The 24,015-nt window shown below is 49.7% G+C and overlaps 1 protein-coding gene across 1 annotated transcript in view; it reads right to left on the bottom strand.

Moving 5' to 3' along the window:
- Nucleotides 1-24,015, bottom strand: part of Slit1 (slit guidance ligand 1) — a 147,183-nt gene that overhangs the window by 10,331 nt on the left and 112,837 nt on the right. Inside the window, exons 19-30 of the mRNA XM_048338575.1 lie at nt 23,233-23,376; nt 22,790-22,956; nt 21,239-21,371; nt 20,119-20,187; nt 17,860-17,931; nt 16,711-16,782; nt 15,817-15,888; nt 6,228-6,391; nt 3,929-4,053; nt 3,504-3,601; nt 1,626-1,765; nt 1,421-1,514 (exon numbers count right to left, since the gene is read on the bottom strand). Of these exons, the coding sequence (XP_048194532.1) occupies nt 1,421-1,514; nt 1,626-1,765; nt 3,504-3,601; nt 3,929-4,053; nt 6,228-6,391; nt 15,817-15,888; nt 16,711-16,782; nt 17,860-17,931; nt 20,119-20,187; nt 21,239-21,371; nt 22,790-22,956; nt 23,233-23,376 (1,350 nt within the window). The remainder of the gene's footprint in view (nt 1-1,420; nt 1,515-1,625; nt 1,766-3,503; nt 3,602-3,928; nt 4,054-6,227; nt 6,392-15,816; nt 15,889-16,710; nt 16,783-17,859; nt 17,932-20,118; nt 20,188-21,238; nt 21,372-22,789; nt 22,957-23,232; nt 23,377-24,015) is intronic.

The following is a 24,015-nucleotide window of genomic DNA, read 5'->3' as shown; positions in this document are numbered from 1 at the left end:
AGCCTTTCCTAGTGCAAGAAGTGAATTGAATGTCCTGGTCTGGGAAGGCGAACATCCTGAAATGGGGAGATGAGAGTCTAATCCCAGAAGAACCACCCTCACCACCTGTTGCTCAGCCAGGGTCAACCTGCAGCCCCATCTAGACCCGCACTGCTGCTCAGCTGTTCTGTCTGGGTTCAAACAGGACTCTCAGCCCAGGGGCCTACACCCATGAGGTCAGCTTCCCCTCCTTCCCCAGACTATCTAATTCTGCTGGGCCCTGCCTCTTTTCCTTCAGCAAAGTTCATGCTTCCCCCAAAATGGGAGCCTTGGCCCCAAACCAGCTCCCAGCTTCCCATCCCCAAATCCATTTTAGCTAACTAGTTGTATAACAAAGGAAGTACACACCCTCCACTCCTTCCACTCCCTTTCCACGTGCTAAGTACATCCCTGCTTTAACAACTAGGGCTTCTGAAACACTCTCTATGCTCTCCCCCTGCATGGTTCAGCCAGGCTACCTCACCGCCACCAGGAAGCCCAGTGAACACCTCATCCTGCTCCGAGAAATCCCCTTATCTGAGCCCTGCTAAAAACCCAAACTCCACAGCATGACCTCAGGATAAGCAGATCCTACTTTTGTTTAGAACTGAGCATTACTAAATTTTCCAGGGACAACTAAGCTGTTGAACAAAGTAGTTTGTGTTTCTGCAGCAAAAATCTACCTGATATTCATGTGTGGGATGGGTAACAAGTGTAAGCAATCTCATGTGCTTGTAGCTCAGCCTTCCTTTCCTCAGATCGCAGCTGAGCTTGGGCCATCAGAGGGGCTTTTTGACTTTTTTTTTTTGAACTGGGGATAAGAAGTAGTGGATCTGAGCTGGTGGGTCACGCCTCTTCTCCTAGCTACTCAGGAGGCTGAGAGTTGAAGATTGCCGTTTGAAGCCAGCCCTGGCAGGAAAGTCCATGAGACTCTTATCTTCCAGAAAACCGGAAGTGGCAATGTGGCTCGAAGTGATAGAGGACTAGCCTTGAGTGAAAAGAGCTCAGAGACAGCACCCAGGCCCTGAATTCAAGCTCCACAACCAACACAAACTAACTAAATAAAAATAGTGGATTTGGGATGAATAGCTGTGGGTAAAGCACTTGACTGCCAGACTCAGAGATAGGGCTTTCCATGCACTTCCTCAACTGACGTTTGAACCATCCAGGAGGGAGCTACCACCACGTCCCATTTACAAGGAGAAAATAGCTTCAGTGTTGTGGCCAAGAGATCTGTTCAGAGTGGGGCTGCAAACCCAGGTCTGTGTAGGCACAGAGTATACTCAGCGCCACCCCACCCATGCTCAGGAACCCTGGATAGCTGAGAGTAAAGCCAGCAATGGGAAGACCAGAAAAGGAGGGCAGAGGCAGAGCCCAGGCTAGGGACCCTTATAGCACTGACCTGGGCCCATCTGGAGTAGCCACACACTGGGCCTCATGCTGACATGGGTTCAGATCCTGGGAGCAGAAGTCCACTAGCTGTTCACAGGCTTTTCCTGAGGAGGAAGGAGCAGGAGACAGGAGAGAAGCCAGTCCCAGCTGAGCCTCCTGTAGATACTGCAGGGGCCCCAATCTTCCTGATGTTTTTCTGGCCCCACCCTGCTTACCAGTGTACTGCAGGGGACACCGGCAGGTGTAGTTGCCGACACCATCCACACAGACACCCCCATTGACACAGGCGTGCTCTACACAGTCATCTGTGTTCACCCCACAGGTGGGTCCTTCGAAGCCGGTAGGACAGGAGCACCTGGGGAGCAGAGAGAGGCATGAGGAAGCATGTGCTGCTGGCCAGGATCACGATTCCCTAGAGCTGGGATTTCACCCGAGGCCCGGCCCCTGCCAGGGGCTGAGAGACATTTCCTCATTGGACCCACTCACAATCTCAGAGGAGATGGGCCACCAGGGACTGGTGAGGAACTCTGGGCTGGAAGGAGCACTGAAGCCAGGAGTGGGCACAAGGGGTAGAGGTCAGACCACAGGTGGCCGGGGAAGGTGATAAACTCACTGAACCATGGAGGTGGGACAGAGGGATATGCAAAAGGATGAATGACTGGCAGGGAGGCCTGAGGGAAGAGCAGGAGAGCTGCTCATCTGCAGTTCAGGACAGCAGGGCACAGACCTCAGGGATGGGGCGAGAAGGGGGCTGGTGTGAGCAGGTGACAGATTGATCAAGGTCCTACAAGTCAGCACACATTCCCCTCTGACACCCAAGGTTTTCCAAGGGGTATGAGGGTCACAAAGGAAAAGTCTGAGAAATTCTTCAGCTATTCCAATGTCTGTACAAGCCCCCTCTCTAAACAGACCTGAGCTCAAGAAAGGGATGTTTTAACGGTGGGACTGCTTTGCTTGGCAGAAAGCTGGGTCTTGTAGGAGCTGGGACAGGAGGGAGGTGAGGATGAACCCCCAGCTACCAGGTACACCAGGCTGTAGGCTAGTGGGGATGAAGGCTTCCCTTGTGCTCCAGCCTGTCCCCAGCAGGGGTACCTCAGCCTCTGTGGACCCAGGATGGGAGATTTCCTGGAGCTACTGTGCAATCTTCGTGGACTGCCCTATTGTCAGGACGCGTTTCCAAGGCGACGCCAGGGAGAGCAGGCACTTAACGTTTTATTTTTCACATCGCGTAATTTGGGTTTTGCAGAGGCAGGCTTGGCCATTCTGCTGGGAGATTCAACATCATTTTCTGAAGAGCCAATTTGTTCTGGGGGCAATTTATTTTTAGCAACTAAATACTATGTATTCCTCAGAAAAGCTCTGGGAGATTGGTGGTGGCTGGGGGCTTAGGAGGGAAGCAGGCTGGTGGGAGGGAATCCGATGGTGGTGGCAGGCAGCACTGGAAGGAGGTAAGGGATGCCATCACTCGCTCAGCCCTGCATTGTGTCAGGGGAACATGGCCAGTCGTGGTGGAGGCTCAGCAAGCTGTCCTCCTCCCAAAGTGGGAGAGGGACCAAGAGGGGTAGCCAGGCCAGTTTCACCCATAGCATGGCAGTACCAGCTGCTGGAGAGCTGGAGAGGGCCTGGCTTCACTCTGAATAATCAGAGGTCTGTTCACTTAGAGTGGAGGGGGTGGGGGTAGGGGTAGGATGGAAATAGGTTTGAGTCTCAGTTGTGCCCTCGTCTTCCCTTGGCACTGCCATAACATGCTCTTGGTGATGTTCCCAGTGTGCGGACTCTCCTGGCACCTAGCAAGTGCCTAGCACAGGAAGTAGCCAATATCAAGAAGCTGCAGGCCCCAAGCCCCAGCTCACAGAGTGTGCCGGGCTGTGTGACACTGGCTGTCCTCTGGGCTCCATCCCTATCAGGGTGGGCTCAGAGAGCCCTCCTGCTAGGATTTGACACCTGGATCTGCATCCTCTGAGCCAACCCATCTCTTCTGGTGCAAGGAGGCCTGGTCAATCCCTTTGAAGAAGGGGGGGGGAGGGCAAGAGGGGTTTGTGTGATGGGTCCTCCCTCCCCCTCCCCTGCCCCGGCTCCTCCATCCTACTCACGTGAAGCCAGCTTCCTCGCCCTCTAGGGCATGGCAGGTCCCCCCATTTCCACAAGGGCTGTTGGAACAATTGTCCAGGAATATCTCACAATCTCGGCCCTGAGGGGAAAGTCAGTAAAAGAGACCCCAGGGAGAATCTGAGGTTAGTGTGAACCAACAACTGTATTCAGCAGCTCAGCTTCCCTGTCCCAGGAGTTACTTGTTTCTTCAGTCATCCATCCTTCCATCTGTCCATCCATCCATCCATCCATCTATCTACTTATTCATTCATATATTAGGTCCCTGGTGACTGGTTCACTCAAGTGTCTGCTCACTGCCAGGCCTTGCGTGGGGTACTGGGGAATCACCTGACAAACTCGTCAAACCTAAGAGTGCACAGAGAAGCCACTCCTCCCAGCCTTGGCCTCAGCCTTGGCCTCCACTCACCTTGTAACCGCTGGGACAGGTGCACCTGTACACCTCAAGGGGGTCGTTGTGGCAGATGCCCTGGTTCTGGCATGGGCTGGACAAGCAGGGATCACACTTGGCCTGAACAGCCAGACTTGGGGGACCTGAGGGTGTGGGAGAGGACAGCCTGTTAGTGTAGTACAGGAGGAGAAGAGACAGCAGAGGACTGGACTTGGACCCCCAACCCCAGAAGTCTGAGGTGGTGGGCACCCTCTTCCTAAGGACACATGCCCTCCCTGTGTGTCCTTGGAGAGGTGCTTGGACCTCTACCTCCATTCTGCCCACCTTTCCAGCCTTAGGACCCTCTTCACAGGGTTGGAAGGACTGAGCGCTTGGCAGGTGGGCAAGAATGCACACGTGTCATCATTGTAAGAGTGAACTGGCATTGTTACTGGCACTGGATGTCGGTCTCTCCCCCTCCCCCTCCTCCTCCCCCCCCTTCTCCCCTCCCTCCTCCTTTTCCCCTCCCTCCTCCTTCTCCCCTCCCTCCTCCTTCTCCCCTCCCTCCTCCTTCTCCCCTCCCTCCTCCTTCTCCCCTCCCTCCCTCCTCCTCCTCCTCCTCCTCCTCCTCCTCCTCCTCCTCCTCCTCCTCCTCCTCCTCCTCCTCCTCCTCCTCCTCCCCCTCCTCCTCCTCCTCCTCCTCCTCCTCCTCCTCCTCCTCATCCTCATCCTCATCCTCTTCCTTCTATCGTGAGGCTTGAACTCCAGGCTTGTGCACTATCCCTGAGCTCTTCAGCTCAAGGCTAGCACTCTACCACTTGAGCCACAGTACCACTTCTGGTTTTCTGGTGGTTAATTGAAGATAAGAACCTCATGGGCTTTCCTGCCTGGGCTGGCTTTGAACTGTGGTCCTCAGATCTCAGCCTCCTGAGTAGCTAGGATTGCAGGTGTGCCACCAGTGCCCAGCCCTCACTCCCTTCTACAGCAATCACCCCAGATGCCACCCAGAGACCAGGATAACAAAGAGGCATCTGGGCTTGGCAATGCAGGGAGGTCACATGGGGGAAAGCCTGAATTCAAGCCCAGGAGAGGACCCTTTCCCACCATCTCTCTGGCTACTGCCCTCCGGTCCCTCCATGATTTCGTGGTTAGAGCAGTTAGGGAAGCCAATGGCCGGGCTACCTGGACACCATCCACTAAGGGCATTAGGACCTTGAAAGAAGAAATGGGAAAAGCAGACCAATTAATTTAGGCTTCCCGGGGGCTCCTTAAGGACATGGTGGCAAGCTGAAGAGGCCTGGAGAACAGAAATGAAATCCTTTTCAGCGTGACTGAAGGATGCTGGAGGAGCTTCTGGAAATAGGTGGATTGTGTTTCCCCACCCAGGTTCTGGGTGAACCCAGATAGTGAAGATTCAGTCAGCTCTTCCCTCATCATCAGTGTATGTGTGTGTGTGTGTGTGTGTGTGTGTGTGTGTGTGTGTGTGTGTGTGTTGTACTTAAATAAAAGCTCTTAAAAAAATCAAAATCTCCTTGCAGCAACCCAGCCCTGTTCAGTAAATACTGAGCCCATGTTAGCATACAGTGGCTTGTTGTCATGCCACCAAACCAGACTCTCACACTAGGACCCCTGGGACAGCTTCCTGCACACAGGGTGGCCTGGGCCTCCTCATTGACCTACGGCTGTCAGTTTCATTTCTGATGGTGGCCTCTGAGCTTGCAGAGGGCAAGGGCCATGCCCCATGGCCCCTGAGGTATCCCTTGCACATAAAGCTGGGCCTGGGCAGCCACTCCGCCATCTGTCTGCTCCACAGGACCTCTGGGGCTGGGGCTGTCAGCCAGTCAGTCAATCAGTCCATGAACAAGTGTTTATAGATGCGGCCAGTGAGGAGCCTCAGAGCCAAGCCCAGGAGCTGCCAGTCACAGTCTGTTTTCTGCAAATGTCAAGACAGCAGCAGCTGGTCCACCAGCCATGGCAGGGACCCAGGAGGGCCGAAGCTAATTGTAGAACACAATGTCTGGTGGAGGGAGGTCCAAGGGCTCAAGATGCTGAAGGGCTGGGAGCTTCCGGAAGCACTGCTGCTATTTTTATTTTCCTTACATAACTGTGGGGAGCTATTAGAGCATGACCGCCTGAGATTTTTCTGCCTGGCTTTATTTTTTTGTTGTTGCTGTTCCTTGTATATTGGGACTGGAACTTGTAGCAACCTGGCCCTCTCCCGCCTGGGGAGGTGTGGTGGGGACACAGGAGTGTACAGAAGACCCTGCCTGGCAGGGCCTGGCAAGTCCTAGGAGCAGATCAGGAATTTGTACCCCTTTCTCTTGTGCTCTGGGCTCACCTTGGCATTCAAACTTCTTGGCAGGTGTGGTGAGCAGCAGTTTACCCTCCATGTCCTGTGGGCCTGCACACCGGGCAATGCCTGGTTCCTTGTAGCCAGTCTTTACCCAGCTGGACAGCCAGCGGAGGTTGCAGTCACAGTACAGCGGGTTGGCACCAATGGCCCTGAAATAGACAATGGAGAGAAGCAGGCATTATGGCTTGCGGGGGTCTTTCAACCACCATTTGTCTGATTGACTGTAACCAGTACCAGTTGAAGCTCATGTTCACTCAAACCTCAGCACTCTCCATCCCCACTTTAGTGAAATCACAAGGGTGCTTCCCTAACATCACACACCAAAAGTACAACTAGGAATTGAACTCACAAAGCTAGGGCTACAGCCTACGAATTCAGTGCATCTGGAAATGCCTCAGAGAGAAAGCCGCCAGCGTCCATTGCTGGGAGGAGGCAGCTCTTGTCTTGCACTGGTGCAGCAAGGTAAGTTCTCCTAACCCCCATCTGCATCTGCAGGATATAGCACCTCAGCTGGGCATTGGTGACTCACGCCTGTGATCCTAGCTACTTAGGAGGCTGAGATCTGAGGATCATCAAGTGATAGAGTAAAAGAGCTGAGGGACAGCACCCAGGCCTTGAGTTCAAGCCCCAGTACTGGTATACACATACAGACATACACACACACACACACACACACACACACACACACACACACACACACACACACATTGTTGAGCCTCACCTTGCAGAAAATTAATATATTTTTTAAATGTAATTTAATTGTTATTACTAAGGTATTGCACAGGGTGGGAGAAAATTGTATAATTTCTCTTCCAGATCTAGGCCTGGAGCTATCTTATTTTAAATTTATGTTTCTTTTTTGGTCAGTGATGGGGCTTGAACTCAGGGCCTACCCACTGTCCCTGAGCTCTTTTTGCTCTACCACTTTGAGCCACAGCACCACTTCTGGTTTTCTGGAGGTCAATTGGCCATAAGTCTCACGGACTTTCCTGCCCAGGCTGGCTTTGAACCATGATCCTCAGATCTCAGCCTCCTGAGTAACTAAGGAATATAGATGTGAGCCACCAATGCCTGGCACATTTAACTAAACAAAGAACACATGAATGTATTCTCATTGCAAGTCCTTTGCAAGCACTGCAGACAAAAGCTCAGATTTTTTTGTCTGTGGATACATTAAGGACCACTGAACCGCACACTTTAAAAAGGTTCATTTTGGGCTGGGGATATGGCCTAGTGGCAAGAGTGCTTGCCTCGTATTCATGAGGCCCTGGGTTCGATTCCCCAGCACCACATATACAGAAAACGGCCTGAAGTGGCGCTGTGGCTCAAGTGGCAGAGTGCTAGCCTTGAGCAAAAAAGAAGCCAGGGACAGTGCTCAGGCCCTGAGTTCAAGGCCCAGGACTGGCCAAAAAAAAAAAAAGGTTCATTTTATATTGTATGACGCTCAACTTTTCTTTTTCTTTTCTTTTTTTGCCAGTCCTGGGGCTTGAACTCAGGGCCTGAGCACTGTCCCTGGCTTCTTTTTGCTCAAGGCTAGCACTCTGCCACTTGAGCCACAGCACTTTTTCTGTTTTTGTGGTGCTGAGGAACCAAACCCAGGGCTTTGTGCATGCTAGGCAAGCACTCTACCACTAAGCTACATTCCCAGCCCAAAGCTCAACTTTTCTAATGATACAGCTCTATGTAGTGATGGAAATGCACAATGGTACAACTTTTGGAAGGGAATGTTGGGATATTTAGCAAATTACCAATATAATTGCCTTTGGACTTAGCAATTCTGAGTCTGGAATTTTCTAACAGATACACATGTAAATTAATTTTTGCCTATGCAGGTCTTGGTCTATAATCCTCTTACTTATACTTCCTCCTATGCCTGGAATAACAGATGTGTGCCACTAATGCCTGAATTGGGGTTTTGCTAACTTTTTGCCTAGGCTGGCCTCAATTCTTTTTTTTTTTTTTTTTTTTTTTTTTTTTGGCCAGTCTTGGGCCTTGGACTCAGGGCCTGAGCACTGTCCCTGGCTTCTTCCGCTCAAGGCTAGCACTCCGCCACTTGAGCCACAGCGCCACTTCTGTCCGTTTTCTGTATATGTGGTGCTGGGGAATCGAACCTAGGGCCTCGTGTATCCGAGGCAGGCACTCTTGCCACTAGGCTATATCCCCATCCCTCAACTCTTGATCTTCCTGATCTCTGCCTCCTAAGTAGCTAGAATTACAAGTGTGAGACACTGTGCCTGGCTGTGCTGTTCTATGAATGTGTGTGTGTGTGTGTGTGTGTGTGTGTGTGTGTGTATTATTCTTTTGTAGCATAAAAAAAAAAGAAAAAGAAAAAAAAAGACTAAGGCAGCAGTGTTCACGGGGAGGGATTGGTTAAATAAACTCTCCTTTGTCCACATTGCATCAAACAGGCTACCTTCCTGTCACTGCCCTCCACAGAGGTACACACAGTGCCTGGCCAGCCCTCAGGTGTGCAGCCTCCAGGGACCTTCCCACACTGACACATACGGCTCATTCTCCTTTTCAGCATTTCCCAGCAGTGTGTTTCTTGTCACTGAACACCTGCCTTGGAAGTCTTCCAGATCAACACGGATGGGCCCACCTCCATCTGCTTCATTTGTCATACTGCCTCACAGTTTCCCAAAGAATAGCTAACCCCAGGTTTAATGTGCAGTTGCCCTATAGCTGGATGCTAGTGGCTGCAACATCAGTGAACACTCTTGTGCATGCCTCTTTGGGAGGTGAGAGTGTTTCTCTGGAAAAGAACTTCTCTAGAAGTTGGTCCACAGAGAACATGTCTGTCAGACGTTATCAGCTGCCCCCAGATGTAGCTGCTCATGCCAGCCAGCAGTCTATGGCTGCATCTGTGCCCTTAGATCTGCACCACACAGTATTGTGATCCTCTTAGTGTATGTGCCAACTCAGTGGGCAAGCTGAGTGGCTTTCCTAAGCTATGGTGAGTCACAGAGATGAGCAAGTCATTTAGCTGTGTACCAGTAATCCTAGCTCCTGAGGAGGTCAGGATCTGAGGATCCTGGTTTGAAGCCAGCCCCAGCAGGCAAATCTGAGAGACTTTTATCTTTGATTAATCAGCCCAAAAGCAAAAACTGGAGGTATGGCTCAAATGGTAGAGTGTAAACCTTGAGAACAAAAAAGGCCAAGCAAGAGCAAGAGGCCCTGAGTTCAAGCCCCAGCACTGACATAAACGAGAGAGAGAGAGAGAGAGAGAGAGAGAGAGAGAGAGAGAGAGAGAGAGAGAGAGCCTACCAGAGGTATTTGATTCAGCAATTAAAAATCAGTGCCTCAGCCTGGTGCAGTGGCTCGTGCCTGTAATCCTAACTACTCAGGAGGCTGAGATCTGAGGATCCCAGTTTGAAGCCAGCCCAAGCAGGAAAGTCTATGAGACATTTATCTCTAATAAACTACTCAGAAGAAGCCAGAAATTGTTCTGTGGCTCAAGTGGTAGAGCATTAGCCTTGAGCACAAAGAGGCCCAGGGACAGTGCCCAGACCCTGAGGTCAAGCCCACGACTAGAAAAAAAAAATCAGTGCCTTTTACCAGTTTATCAATATCAACTTTATTTTGAACTGTAAAGCTATCTAAAGCTAACATGAACGGGCATGTTCATTAAGTCACCAATGGATGCGCTGCCATTTTCCACTTGTTTCTGGAATAACAGGGGAAGTGGTCAGCTCCCAGAGAGGCACACAGGCTAATACAGGCAGTGCCTCTGAGTAGGAACTCCCCAAAATAGCACTGCTGACGCTCTGCCATCTTACTACATAGGCCGAGTGAGACTTGGACTCCATTCCCACTGCAGCTGCTCCTCGCTCAAGGGTGACCTTGAGCAGCTCCCCCCACACCTCGGGGGCTCATTTTATGATTCAATCAAGAGCCTGTAAGCTAGCAGGGAGGAGAGACAAGAGCACATAATCTAGAATGGATGCCCTGGGAATCAAGGCAGGTACAAGCCTGACATAGGTTTAATTTTTCTATCCTATATGCTGACAGCATCCATCCTGACAAGTGGTGTGTGAGACACCGTCCTCACCCCCACTGAGCAGCACTTGGGCCTCACAGACACGGAGGAAGTCCGATGCTTTGACTTTTAAACCTCCAGTGTATGGGGTAACAGAGATTTACTTATAAGGACACAAGAATCATGGTGTATTTAAAATGTTCACAGTCACTAGATAACGTGTGTGTGTGAGAGAGAGAGAGAGAGAGAGAAAGAGAGAGAGAGAGAGAAAGAGAGAGAGAGAGAGAAAGAGAGAGAGAGTACTGGGGCCTGAACTCGAGGCCTTGCACTGTCACTTGGCTTTTTCATTCAATACTGGCACTCTATCATTTGAGCCACATCTCTACTTCTGTTTTTTTTTTTTTTTGTTGTTGTTGTTGTTGAGTAATTGGAAGTCAGGGTTGGCTTCATACCTCAATTTACAGATCTCAGCTCCCCAAGTAGCTAGGACCATAGGCATGAGCCACTGGCTCCCTTCTCATCTCTTAATAATAAAAAGCATGAGGCCAAAACGAAACAAAGCAAACCATGACGCCAAAGCCATATAAAAGCTTTTCCAAAACATAAATTCTGGCTCAACTCATTTCTGTACTAAGCAGACTGTGACCACGCCTGACTTCCAACATCTCAAACATTCATTTATCCAGGGCCTGGGTTTTATTCAGAGAAGGACTGCCATACTCTCTCTTCAGTAGTACTTCCAACTCACTTCCTCCAATGGAAACATGTTTGAGCACAATTTATATATGTTCATCAAAAATGCTGAAAAATGTTCTGAAGCTTGAGAGTGGACGATCTTGATTTCAAGGCTAACCTAGGCTACATAGCAAGATCCTGTCTTAAAAGATAAAAATAATAGAAAAGCAAAGGGCAGGCTGGGGTGTGATTCACTGGGAGAGCACTTGCCCAGCTTGCTCAAGACCTTGGGGTTCCACCCCTAATACCTCATCACAAGAGAAAACTGTGAACTCAGTAAGGAACAGACATAGTTGGCCCAACAGACGTAGTGGAGTTGGCTAGGGAACGGCAGGCAAGCCACTGGTCAGCCCAAAAGGAGTGTGGACTTGGGTGCACTCAGCAAAGTATAAATAGCCCCATGTTGCTGTGTTGTTGGTGTTTGGTGTAATGTGGATGGAGCTGAAACAGGAGCTGTTGCCTCCTTATGCCAAGGGGCTGCCCAGCTTCTATTCATGGAACCCGCCTCAGCAGCCCTCTCCACCTAGACACTAGGATCTCCTCCTGAGTGCCCCCTGTCCTAGGCACTTTGTGTCAAGACAGACACCTTCTTCTGTACTTAGGCAGCAGACACACATTTCTGAGGCCAAGAACCACTACACTCTGAGCTAGGCCAGATGCTAGATGACACCTGCGTGTGCAGAGTGCAAGAGTGTACAAACCCTCAACCTTAAGGAAATATGAGAAGAAAAGAATCATCATCTATAATGTAATCGATGGAATTACATCCTCATACATAAATGTAATGGATGGAATTTTAGTGATTACTTCCAACTCTCTCTCTCTCTCTCTGCCTCTTTTTCTAGACAGGGTACCACTATGTAACCCAGGACAGCCTTGAATTTCTGATCCTCCTACCTCAGCATCCCAAGAACCACCAGAACCAGAACTTTACAATTCTTCCTGATTTTTTGGGGGGTGGGGGGGAAAATCAGTTGTGAGACTTGAACTCGGGGCTTGGGTGCTGTCCCTGAACTTCTTTTGCTCAAGGCTAGCATCCTACTACTTGAGCCACAGTACTTCTTCTGCCTTTTTCTGTGTTGTTTATTGGAGGCAAAAGTCTCACAGACTTTCCTGCCTGGGCTGGCTTTAAACTGCAATCCTCAGATCTCAGCCTCTTGAGTAGCTAGGATTACAGGTGTGAGCCACCATCTCCCCGTGTCAAACTGGTTCTGTACCTTTTGTTTTCTGTTTATTCAGAACATACGTCGTTTGCTCCTTAGATGAAAAATTAAAGCCTCTGGATTTTGCTTTGGAACTTAAGACAATTATCTTTAAGCAGTGGTACAAAGGGGTTTTCATTCAGCATTCAATTTATGAGTACAATGCATCTTGTTACCTCTTCCTTCAAACTTTCTGGACTTTTGGCCCGGAGGCCAGATTAGTAAGTACTAAGGTGTTATTCAATTCCCATGAAGAAAAAATCAAAGAGGAAAGGTATCTGGCTACACATTTAAACCCCATGGAACTCGGGGGGGGGGGGCAGGCATGGCTTAGAGGGTAGAGAGCTTGCCTAGCAAGACCAAGCCCTGAGTTCAAACACCAGTACTGCAAAATAAATCCTAAGCTGAGAAGATGCACTTAGAAGTGGAATGTAGGAAATGTAAGCCAGCTGCTTGAGTGAGCCTGGCCACTCTCCACACAGAGACTGAAGCAGATAACAGACTAGAGCCCTGGGGTTTTCAAAGGAGGATGAAGGGTCCCAGCTACTGGCACCCTCTGGAAAGCAGCATTTCCCATGTAGATCTTCAGAATTTCCAAAGATTGATGTCAACCAAAAATAAGCTCAGAGTTGTAGGCCTGGCTCAGTTGGTAGGGCACCTGCCAATGAGCATTCCAGTTGAGTCCTGTCTTGGACCAAAGTGACAAAAACAAAAAGCCAACTCCAAAATGCATTCATAATTTAAAAAATTACCAAGCACAGACAGAAACAAGACCCCGTGAATTTGAGTAAGCCAGAACAATAAGCAATGCTGTCCCTGCCTAACGTCTGCCCAGAGCCTCTGCCTCCCACTAGCCTCTTGCCTGACCTCCTCCCATCCAGCCTCAGCCTTTCTAGGAGTTTTCAGTAATATACTCTTCTACCAATCCTTTCTCTATACAAAATGAAGCCCAAACTCCTTCACAATTGAATTCCTACCCCAACCACGCACCCTTTATCACAACTGCTAAAAACCAACTCCCCAAATGTGCAGTGTAGTGTCTTGATTCCATGCCTTCACGCTTGCCCCTCCCTCTTCCTGGGTGCCCTTCCCTCCTTCTCCAAATGGCAAGCTCCCAGTTTCTCGATGACCACCCAGGGTGCCTCCTCTGTGAAGGTCCTCAGACTCTTCCTAGAATTAGTCACTGATTCCTTCAAATTCCCTTCATAATATTTGGCTAGTCACAAAAGGCAAAGAGCATGTGTTAGTAAAATCTTTAGCTTTTGACTCACTCTGTCTTCATAGAACACATTTATGGAGGCAACAGAGTCGAGAACAAACACAACCGTTGCAATCAGACACACCTTAAATTCAAACTCGGTCATTTTCTAGTTTAATAGCCCAGAAAAGCTGCTTAACTTTTCAGAATCCAGGACTATAAAATGAAAATGAAAATAATAAACCCGACTTACCAGGACGCAGTCTCTTTCCCCTCCCACTATCATGGAGGACATCACTAATCAATCACTGCACTTTTCCTACTGAGTCCAGACCAGGCCTGGAATCTTTACAATTCCTGCCAATTACACAGAGCTGGTATAAACACGAAATCTACTTGCCATATTGGCACAGAATAAACAGGACACCAAAGATAAAACAGATAGAATGACATTTGACCCCAGTAGGTCCTCCAAGAGTAGCCTCTATTTTATTCCAGCAGGTCTAAGATTGTCAGATAAACCATGAGGTAGCATGGGTGATTTGGGTTTTTTTTTGGGGGGGGGCGGGGCTGAAGAATCATTACATATTAAATTACATACATCATTTTAAAATATACTCTGATTTTAGAGACTGAAAGGTGAGAAAGGTGAACTCGGAACTGGGAAGACCTAGTGAGATGGCTGAGTAAAGAACTTCAAGAAAGACAGTGGGAACCCCCAAAGCTCTCTGATCTGAGTTTGCCTGCCTACTTAGGCTCTGGCATGGGATAGAACTGGAGGTAGAGAACTAAAGGGGCCAGTCACCCCTTGTCCGTGTGGACAGGCCATGAACCAAGAATGTCAAGAAATGACCAAGAGTGTCAAGAAGTGCCAGGAGCCAGGCGCTGGTGGCTCATATTTATAACCCTAGTTAATCAGGAGGCTGAGGATTACAGTTCAAAGCCAGCCCAGGCAGGAAAGTCTGTGAGACTCTATCTCCAATTAACCACCAGAAAACTGCAAGTGATGCTGTGGCTCAAAGTGGTAAAGCACTACCTTTGAACAAAACAGCTCAGGGACAGCACCCAGGCCCTGAGTTCAAGCCCCATGACTGACAAAAGAAAAAAGAAGAAGAAAAAGAAATACCAGGAGAGGCAACGGCTCTGCACCCATCCCAACCTCCAGAGTAAGGATGTCCCTGCCTCAGTCCCTTGATTCCTTATTTCTGTGGAAAAATATACATGGGCATGGTGGCACACCCCTATAATCCCAGCACTCAAGAGGCTGAAACAGGAAGATCATGACTTTGAGGCTAGTCTGAGCTACAGACTACAAAAAAAGTTGCATTTCCACCATTTCAAATGTACAATTCAGCAGTATTGGTGATACTCATAATATTGTACAACCATTACTGCTACTTCCAAACTCCTCCATCACCCAATCAGGAGCTGTACCAACTCCTAGTCTCCCTACACCCAGGCTCTGGTAATCATAATTCTACTTTCTGTCTCTATGAATTTATTTGGCTGTTCAGGGTTCTCTACATACACAGAATCATAGTGTTTGCTCTTTTGTGTCTTCTTGTTTTTACTAAGCATGTTTTCAAAGTTTATCCATGTTGTAACATGCATCCAAACTCCTTTATTTTTGTGACTACACCCCACTGTCTGCGTATGGCACTTTTAATTCATCCATGCATCTGTGGGTGGACATGGGTTGTCTGCACTTGGAGTTATGACAATGTTATAATAGCCCTGACCCCTAAGTGCTTATTTGAGTTCCTATCTATTTCCCATCCCAGTTCCATGGCAGACATCATTAATCAATCACTGCATTCTTCCCACTGAGTTCAGACTGTGTTACTTACTATGACGTTCAGCCTAAGGGTGAAATGGCTGTGTTTTCTAGTTGGTAGAATGGCCAGCATAGAGGTTTAGGTTGGTGAGGAATTGAGCTTACTGCTTCTAGACACTCCTCATGGCACCAACCAGCTAAGTGTCTTGAGGAGCAATTCTGTATCAGTTATACCACTTTGGAAGGCAATAAGCTTCTAGTGTGAAGTTAGAAACATAACCCTGGTGTAGTACCTAGCATGGGATAGAATCTCTATCACCTGCCATTGGTGCTGCTTGGGCAAACCTCTACTTTTCTCTGGGCCCATTTGCCTATGTGCCAGGAAAGGCTAACAGTACCCATGTCACAGTATCATGTGAAGGTCACACTGGCTGAGGCAGGTGAGGTGAGAAGCAATCACAAATACTTGGTACCACCTTGTGCGGAGGCTGTTGTCCTTCACTGTTGTTGTGGCTGGTGAACCACTGAGTGTGTAAAGAGACTGAGAGGTTGTGTGTGCAGGAAGTTCACAAGCTTGATTCCAAGATTAAGGCCACAAGTTCTGACAATCTGAGAGACTGGTTCTCCCTTGGAATCTAAGTTCTGTTTAAACCCAAAGAGGCCCAGAGAACGGGGCTAGAGTTACTTACAAGTGAGATAAGGATGTCACATCGGCGAAGATGCCCTCCTGGAGGGTGGAGATATCATTGCCATGGAGAGACCTAAAAAGAAAAGAGGCTGCTGGTGTCTGGCTCAGAGGCGGGGCCAGGAGATCTGAAGGAGGGATAAGCCCAGTCCTCTGTAGAGAGCAGACATGTCATGGGTATCATTCAGGTCTCTCAGTCATGCCGTGAGGGAAATGTTCCTCAGCTCTCAGCCCAGAGTGCCCCACCACCACTGACCTTAGCAAGAAAGAGAGACCCTTACTGTCTGGTGGACCACCCTATGCTGGAGTCCTTCGGGATGACTCTGGTTTTGCCATCTAACAACTCAAGCACCAGTTTCTATCATAAACGGGACACATATCTCCATATGCCTTCCCTCTCTTAGCGAGGGAGCCCAAGAGGGCGCGAGCTTCTTCTTAGTAAGGAAGTTAATACACAACCTGTAGGTGAGGCTGGAGAGGGTCACTGTGACCCCAGTGAGGTTGGCAGGAGCCACCCTAACAAATAGAACAGCAGGTTTGGGTCATAAGGAAAAACTTCACAGAGAGAACTTGTACAAAAGGGTCAGAGAGCTCTTGCAAACAGACATTTTCAATCTTGAGGGATGTCTCGTATACAAATGAAGGGCCACCTTACTGTGGTCACTGTGCCCTTCCACACTCAGATACTGCAACGTCCACTCCCTTCTTCAGATCACTCTCTACCCATGCTTGGCTTCTGTGACGGTTTGCTTGAAGGAGCATGTTCTGGGCTCCCCGATTGGGCATGGCACTGACCACACTGGGGGCCATGATCTGAGGACCTTTCTGCCCAGCAGGTTTGTGGCAGGGCCTATGATGGGGCGGGTTTCCAAGTGGAATGAACGGTCAGGCGACTCACAGCAGGCGCAGTGAGCGGAGTCCCTGGAAGGCCAGAGGAGGGATGCACTGGAGGGCGTTGTAGCTGAGGATCCTGTGGAGAGGAAGGAGGAAGCTAGGGTGGAGAGGAAAGTGCTTCTACCTTCATCAGCAGTCTAAGAAAAAGAACTTCACCAGGGTTTGTTTGTTTGTTTTAGTCAGCAGTGGGGCTTGAACTCAGGGCCTGGGCACTATCCCTGAGCTTTTTCCCTCAAGGCTAGTGCTCTACTACTTGAAGCCACAGCACTACTTCCAGTTTTCTGGTGATTCATTGGTGGTAAGAGTCTCATGGACTTTCCTGCCCTGGGTGTCTTTGAGCCATGATCCTCAGATTTCAGCCTCCTAAGTAGCTAGGATTACAGATGTGAGCCACTGATACCTGGCAATAAAACCATTTCTCAGTTACTAAGAGAAATGAGCCAGCTACAATGGAGGAAAGGATCCATCCATCTTTCGGCTGCCAGAGTTGCTAAGCCAGGATTTCTCAACGTCAGCACTGCTGAGAACTCCCACTCTTGGGAACTGAGGGGTGCCAGGGCAGTCTCCCCAGCCTTTACCACTAGGTGTTACCAGCACCCTCCCTCACCCTCTACTTGTGACAGTGGCAACATTCTCACATATGCCATTGTCTCTGGAGAGTAGGACCTGAGGCTGAGAACACAGCTCCCAGTTAAGGCAGCTTTACTCCAAGGGCCCCTTCCAAGGCTAAATTTCAGCAGGAAGGAGCTATCACTAGGTTGTCATTCATACCGGGAAATGAGAACCTGATGACCAGCCAGCATAAAACTTTCTCAGGATTAGGGCATCAAAATGTTCAGAGGGTCTCTGCTTAGGAGTATCCAGACTGAAATCAATCCCAATACCACAGTAACAGATGGGATGAGGAAAATATGGAATGTTGACATCGACATTTTTTTTTGGTACGTTCCCATCGATGGGTTGTATGTACTTTGCAATGAAAGAATGCATTTTACATTGGATCTTAGCACCAAGGCTAAGAAACAATGATGGATGCTTTATAAGAAATCTTGCGGCTCCTGGGCCATTCTGGCAGGTGAGAGAGTCTGCCATTGCAGTGAGAAGCCATGGTGCCCACGCCGCCCCCCCAACCCCCAGCCCTGCTGGGACTCACAGAGTGGTCAGTTGACTCATATTGGTGAAGGAAGAATTGCTTAAAGAACTGATCTTGTTGTTGCTCAGGTCCCTGGAAAAAGCAAGAGCATCCTTTAGGGGGAAAAAGAACTCAATCCTGGCTTACTTCTGGGGTTTACCTTTCTGTCCTCTCTGACAGCTGCTCTCCATAGCCCCAGCATCTCCCCTCTCCAGAATTCCCTTCTGGCAGACACTCAGTGGACCCAACCTGGTGCTCCTCGGTCCCTACAACCCCAAAATACACACCTGGTATCACAGACGTGCCTTTGACCATGTTTCACACCTGTCCCCTCTTCCTAAGTGTCTGTCTGTGCCAACCAGCCTCACCTCCCTCTGGTTTCCACCTTGGACTCTTAGCTCATCCTCTCTGGGGTAGACACTGCATCACGGTTTCTGTGACACAAATCTGCCCAGTTACGTCCTTAACCAAAACCTACCCTAGATCTCTTCTGACTATGGTTCAAACTATGCCTCTGCCACCACCCAGGTATCTGCCCTGGTTTATCAAACTTCCTGAAGCTCTGAGCATCACACACCTCTGTGCCCTGGACATTGTGTTTCCAGGATCCACTGATCTGTTTTCCAAGATGCTCCTTGCCCTGGCCCCGACCCCAAGTTCTCCACACTCTTCTTCCTTGAGTCACACACCTCACCTGCATTCTCTTGTTGGACCCACATCACTTTCCATACCTCCTGTCCCTCCCTCTCTCCTGCCATGACAGTCTAGGGGAGGCCAGTGATCCACAGGCCTTCATATCTGCCTACTGCCCACAGCTCTTGGCTCCAAAATGGTGCAAGGGAAAACAATATGCCCTATTTTTGTCTCCTCCTAGTGAACCTTCCTCTAGCCAAATGGAAACTTCCGGTGTAGCCAGAAGGCCTATTCCAGGCCTTCCCTGAAGTCCTTTTCTGTGATGAGCAGTGGAGGCATTTCAGCCTTGGAGAGGCACTAGAACGATCAGCCTGGCATCCATGCTTGGTTCTCTCCTTCCCTTCTATCTGGGTCACTGGTAGAGCCATCTTGGTTCAGGCAACAGAAAGGCTAGGGAGTTTATAATATGAGCTTTCTTTTCCTAGCCCTGTGGCAGCAGCCCTAGACACTGTGTTCCAGTCGTACCCCATTAGACTGCTGAAAACACACTCTCAAGTTCACGAAGGAAAGACGGATGAGTTGAAGCTACAGAATTCTATACATCAACATCATTCATACAATCCAGTCTTTGACCTGATAGTATCAATCCATGGTCAGGAATATTCCCATAGCAAGACTTTCTCAAGAGAGGAAGCAATGTGTCAATTTACACTGGAGAAAATTCCTAAGAATGGATGTATCACAAAAGCTGTCAGGCTAACAATTGGTCCACATGCTGTATGTGAGAGACCTCTCCCCAAGCCACACTAAGAAGGATTTTCCTATGGAGGCCAATGAGTAGAGACAATTGAGGTGAGGTACTAATTAGCTGATCCTCTAGGATTAACACAGGCTTGTTTTGCCTATTTCCGTAGGATGAAGGTGGTAGATAAATCTCAGTTACCAACATATAAAGGCTTCACTTCCTATTTGGCTTGGGACCTGAGGCTGGACCAGGAAGTTTCCCATCGCCCTCTACTCTTACCTGCCTCCTGTCCTTGAAGCATTACCTACATGAACAATAATCAGGAACAAAGGCTTGGGGGAGATGGTGCGTGTGAAAGTGAAAAGTTGGACCAAACATGGATGCAATTCCTAAGTATGACCACAAGGTGGCAAACCAGTCCAAAACACAGATTTTTTTGTTTTGTTTTTTGCCTTTGTTTTGGTTTGCCGTTGGTTTTGCCGTTGGTTTGGGGTTTTTTGTTTGTTTGTTTGTTTGTTTGTCATGGGATTTGAACTCAGCCTGCACACTGTCCTTGAGCTCCTCAGCTCAAGGCTAAGCACTCTCCCACTGGAGCTATAGCACCACTTCCAGTTTTCTGGTGGTTAATTGAAGATAAGAGTCTCATGGACTTTCCTGCCTGGGCTGGCTTTGAACTGTGATCCTCAGATCTCAGCCTCTTGAATAGCTAGGATTACAGGCGTAAGCCATCCACACTGGGCTCAAAAACAGGTGTTTTCTAAAGGGTGGATTTTTCAAACAGGCTCTAGGCTCAGAGTTGAAGTTTATAGGGAGGACATTCCTGGATAGCTGAAGCCATGGTAGGAAGATAAGGCCTCCTGTTCTCCGAAGCAGGCCTGGGGTCCTCAAGCCTGGATACTCACACAAGCTGCAGGTACTTGAAGGTGGACAGCTGTCCCGGAACCAGCGTGAACTGGTTCCCGTCCAAATAGCTAAGAGAAAACACAGAGGTATGAGTGCACCCACATTCTCCACGGTCGCCACATTCACATCCACACTTACCGGCGCAAACGCAGATATAAAATCTACAGCCTACAGATGCACACCACCCCGCTCCGTGAAGCAGAGAGGCGGGAGGTGGGCGCGGCTGCTTCCGCGGGGCAGTGGAGGTACAAGGGAGACCCCAGGTGAAGGCAGCCAAGGGGCATTCACCCAACTGCCCCTTATAGATATAAAAAAAAAATGGAAATATCCCAATACCCAAAAAAAGGGGATTTGTTGTCTCAGTCACAGTCAACTCATTCCACTGGTGAAAAAGAAATCACGTTTGTATGAGTTCCCAGGACAGAGGAGAACTTCAGGAGATGACATTAAGTGGAAAGCATAATGTGGTTTACTCTTCTTTTTCCATGCTGGAATGGGAGGCTTGAACTCAGAGCCTGAGGACTGTCCCTTATCTTTTTCACTCAAGGGTAACCTTCTACCACTTGAGCCACAGCTCCACTTCCAGCCCTTTTGTTGGGGAATTAGAAATAAGAATCTCAGGGACTTTTCTTTTTGCCCAGACGTGGCTTTGAACTGCAATCCTCAGATCTCAGTCCCCTGAGGAGTTAGGATGACAGGCATGAACCTAGCATATAATTTTATTCTTTATTTTATTTCATTTTAAAAATTATCTTTAAGTCGTTGCACAGAGGGTTTCAATTCACCATGTCAGACTATGAGAACAATGGATCTTGACCAATGTCACCCCTAGCATGGTTCTCTCCGCCCGCGCCCCACCCCTCCATCTCTTGTAACCCTGCCCATCCCTTCAAGTTACCTGGTGGGAAGGAAGAGCCTGGTTTAAAGGGATGAAGTCCAGCCAGCAGGACTTGGACAGAGAGGGGCTGTGTGTGAAGCCCTAACCTTCCTCCCAGTCAGCCCCACCTGCTCCCACACGCCCTTCCTCCCGCTGCCTCCCCGCCTCTCCCCTCTCAGGAAATACCCCCTCCATCTTCTCGTCTAGACTCCAAGGAAGAGGCCAGGCTTGGGGCTACTCACAGTTCGGTGACATTCTTGGGGATGCCCCTGGGCAGAGCCTGGAGGTGCTTGTTGCTGCATCTGACCACGGTGTCCAGACAGGCGCACTCCTGGGGGCACTGTGGGCGGGGCAGGCAGCTCCCCTCCTCCTGACCTAGGGAGAGACACACAGTGTCCTGGCTCAGCGTGGGTCCCCTAGGGGCTGGGCCAGGCTGCTGGCACCAAGACAGAAGCCCCCTGTCTGACACTACCTCAGCCACCCTGCAGTCTCTTTTGCTGCTTGCATATCAGCCCAATACCAAGGGACGACACCTGCTAGAGCAGCTTCATGAGCCCAGGCTGTCTTGCTCTTGCCCACCCAGGGTGGGCCTGAGCAAGGGAGGCAAGGAGGACGAATCTGTGCTCTTTCTTCAGCAGCTACTGCTGCCTCCCATGGTACCAATGCAGTAAAGGGTTGTCATTATCACCCCCCACCCCCAGGATGCTCACAATGAGAACAGAGGGTTGTGTCCTTTTTTTCTTCTTCATTCCCTGAAAAAGCCCAGTACCCAGCATAATGCCAGCAACCAAGAGTCATCCAAATAGAGTAAGTGAGAGTGAGTGAGTGAATGAATGTATGAATGAATTTCCACCTCACTGAGCTCTGCAGAGGCTAAATGGTTTGCCACAGGACTGGACAGAGGCTTTGTGAGGTCTGGGTCCCAGTCTGGCTGATGCAAACTCTGATCACCTCTTCATCTATCCATTCACTTACTAAAGATTAACTCATGTTCGTGGCTCATGCCTGAAATTCTACTGACTCAGGAGGCAGAGATCTGAGGACCTAGATCTGAAGCCACCCCAGGTAGGAAAATGTCAAACTCTCGTTTCCAATTAACTAACAAAAAGTAGAACCATGGCCCACGTGGTAGAGCACCAGTCTTGAAGAAAAAAAAAAAAAAAGAAGCCAAGTGAGAGCACAAGGCCCTGAGTTCAAGCCCCAGTACTGGCACTGAAACAAAAAAAAGAGGGTCTCATTGCATTTAGAGGACAGGATGATCCCACACACCTGGAGTGGCCAGCCAAGAGAAGATCTGGGTTAAACATACATAAAGAAAATACACTCTAATGTTCTCGTGACTTTCTCTGAGTAATGAGATACAGGTAATATTACTTCCTTCTATCCACATCTGCTATCATCATCATCATGCCTATCCTGGGGCTTGAACTCAGGGCCGGGGCGCCATTCCTGAGATTTTTGCTCAAGGTTAACCCCTCTACCACTTGAGCCATACATCGCTCCTCTTCTGGCTTTTTACTGATAAAAGTCTCATGGGCTTTCCTGTCCAGGCTGGCTTTGAACTGCAATTCTCAGGTCTCAGCCTGTGAGTAGCTAGGATTGCAGGTGGGCAACCATCAAGCACGTTATTGGCCTTCTAATTACAGAGGGAGGCACCTCCTGCCCTTCCCCAGTACTAGTGCCTCCCGTCCCCCACCTTGCCCCACTTCCAGGGGTCCAAGAAGGCACTGCCCACTCCTCCTCATCCTCCAGACCTGCCCGCCCTCTCCTTGCCGCCCCAGGCCACGAGTTACCTTCCTCACACCTGAAGTCAGGGAAAGCCACGTCCTGCAGGGGAATCTGCCGCAAGAAGTCTGGGTTCTGGCACCGAGGGTTCCCTGTCACAATCTTCCTCCTCCGCAGCCAGTCGCCCAGCCAGGCCAGCTGGCAGTTACAGTTGAAAGGGTTGGCCAGGAGGTTTCTAGAAGAGTCCAGAGGTGCCCAGGAAGACACCCTGCCAGTCTCAGTGGCCCTGCCCAGGCCTCCCTGCCCACCACTGTAGGATCTGCCAGGAACTGGCCACCCCACACTTCTTCCCAGACCACTGGCAGTTGCCCAGAACATCGGCTTCCAGAAGCAGAGACAGAAGTGGAATGCGTGGAGGCCATGTTCTACCCCATCCTCCAGGTAAGATGCCAGACCAGCCCTAAGGATGGCACTTTCCCCAGCCTGCAGGCCCCCTATAGCTAAGACTTACAGCGTTGAGAGGGCCTGGAGGGTGTCAAAGGCCCCGGGGGAGATGGTGGTGATGTGATTGTCATACAGTGAGAGGAGCCGGACATTGCGCAGGCCCGTGAAGCTGTCATTGTGGATACAGCTGATACGGTTGTTTCTCAGCATCCTGGGGGTGGGGGAGGATGGAGTCATGAGAGAGGAAGGGAGCCCTGGGCCCCGTCTCGCCCCAGGCTGCTTGTGTCCTGAGGGGACAGCCACCCCCAGCTAGTTCAGGATGCTTCTGTAGAGGCATCGAGCCACAGCGGGGGACATGGCACCCCTGCCAGGGCCCATGCACACCCTTGCGCACCTCCAGAGAATCTGCCTCTCCTCTCTACCCTACAGCACAGACCCCTGCATCTTGCCTTCACTCCCTGTGGCTCAGGCTGCTCCCTATCTTGAGACCACACCTGGCTTGGCTAGGGTATTTCTGCAGTGCCCTTCCTCCTTGCCTCTATTTGGGACCCACTTTGTCCATCCTCAGAGACCTGGCTCAATTCCCAACCACAACCAGAGATGAAAGCAATTCCCAGGAAACCTAAGCAATGTCAAATTCCTGCCTGTCAAATTGAGGAAAAATTAAGACGATGATAACAGTGATGACGATGATGATGATGATGCCAGGGTCAACAAGATGGTGGGGAAATGGGTTCTTTCATGCACAGCTGGTGTGGTGGAGACCTGGGAACTCCCTAGATATGCATTTAGTGGGGTGACTGGACATTGGGGGCGCATGCCTATAACCCTAGCTACTCAGGAGGCTGAG

Source organism: Perognathus longimembris, chromosome 2, assembly GCF_023159225.1.
Source record: "Perognathus longimembris pacificus isolate PPM17 chromosome 2, ASM2315922v1, whole genome shotgun sequence".
Classification (NCBI taxonomy): domain Eukaryota; kingdom Metazoa; phylum Chordata; class Mammalia; order Rodentia; family Heteromyidae; genus Perognathus; species Perognathus longimembris.
This window is presented reverse-complemented; position numbering and strand designations above follow the sequence as displayed.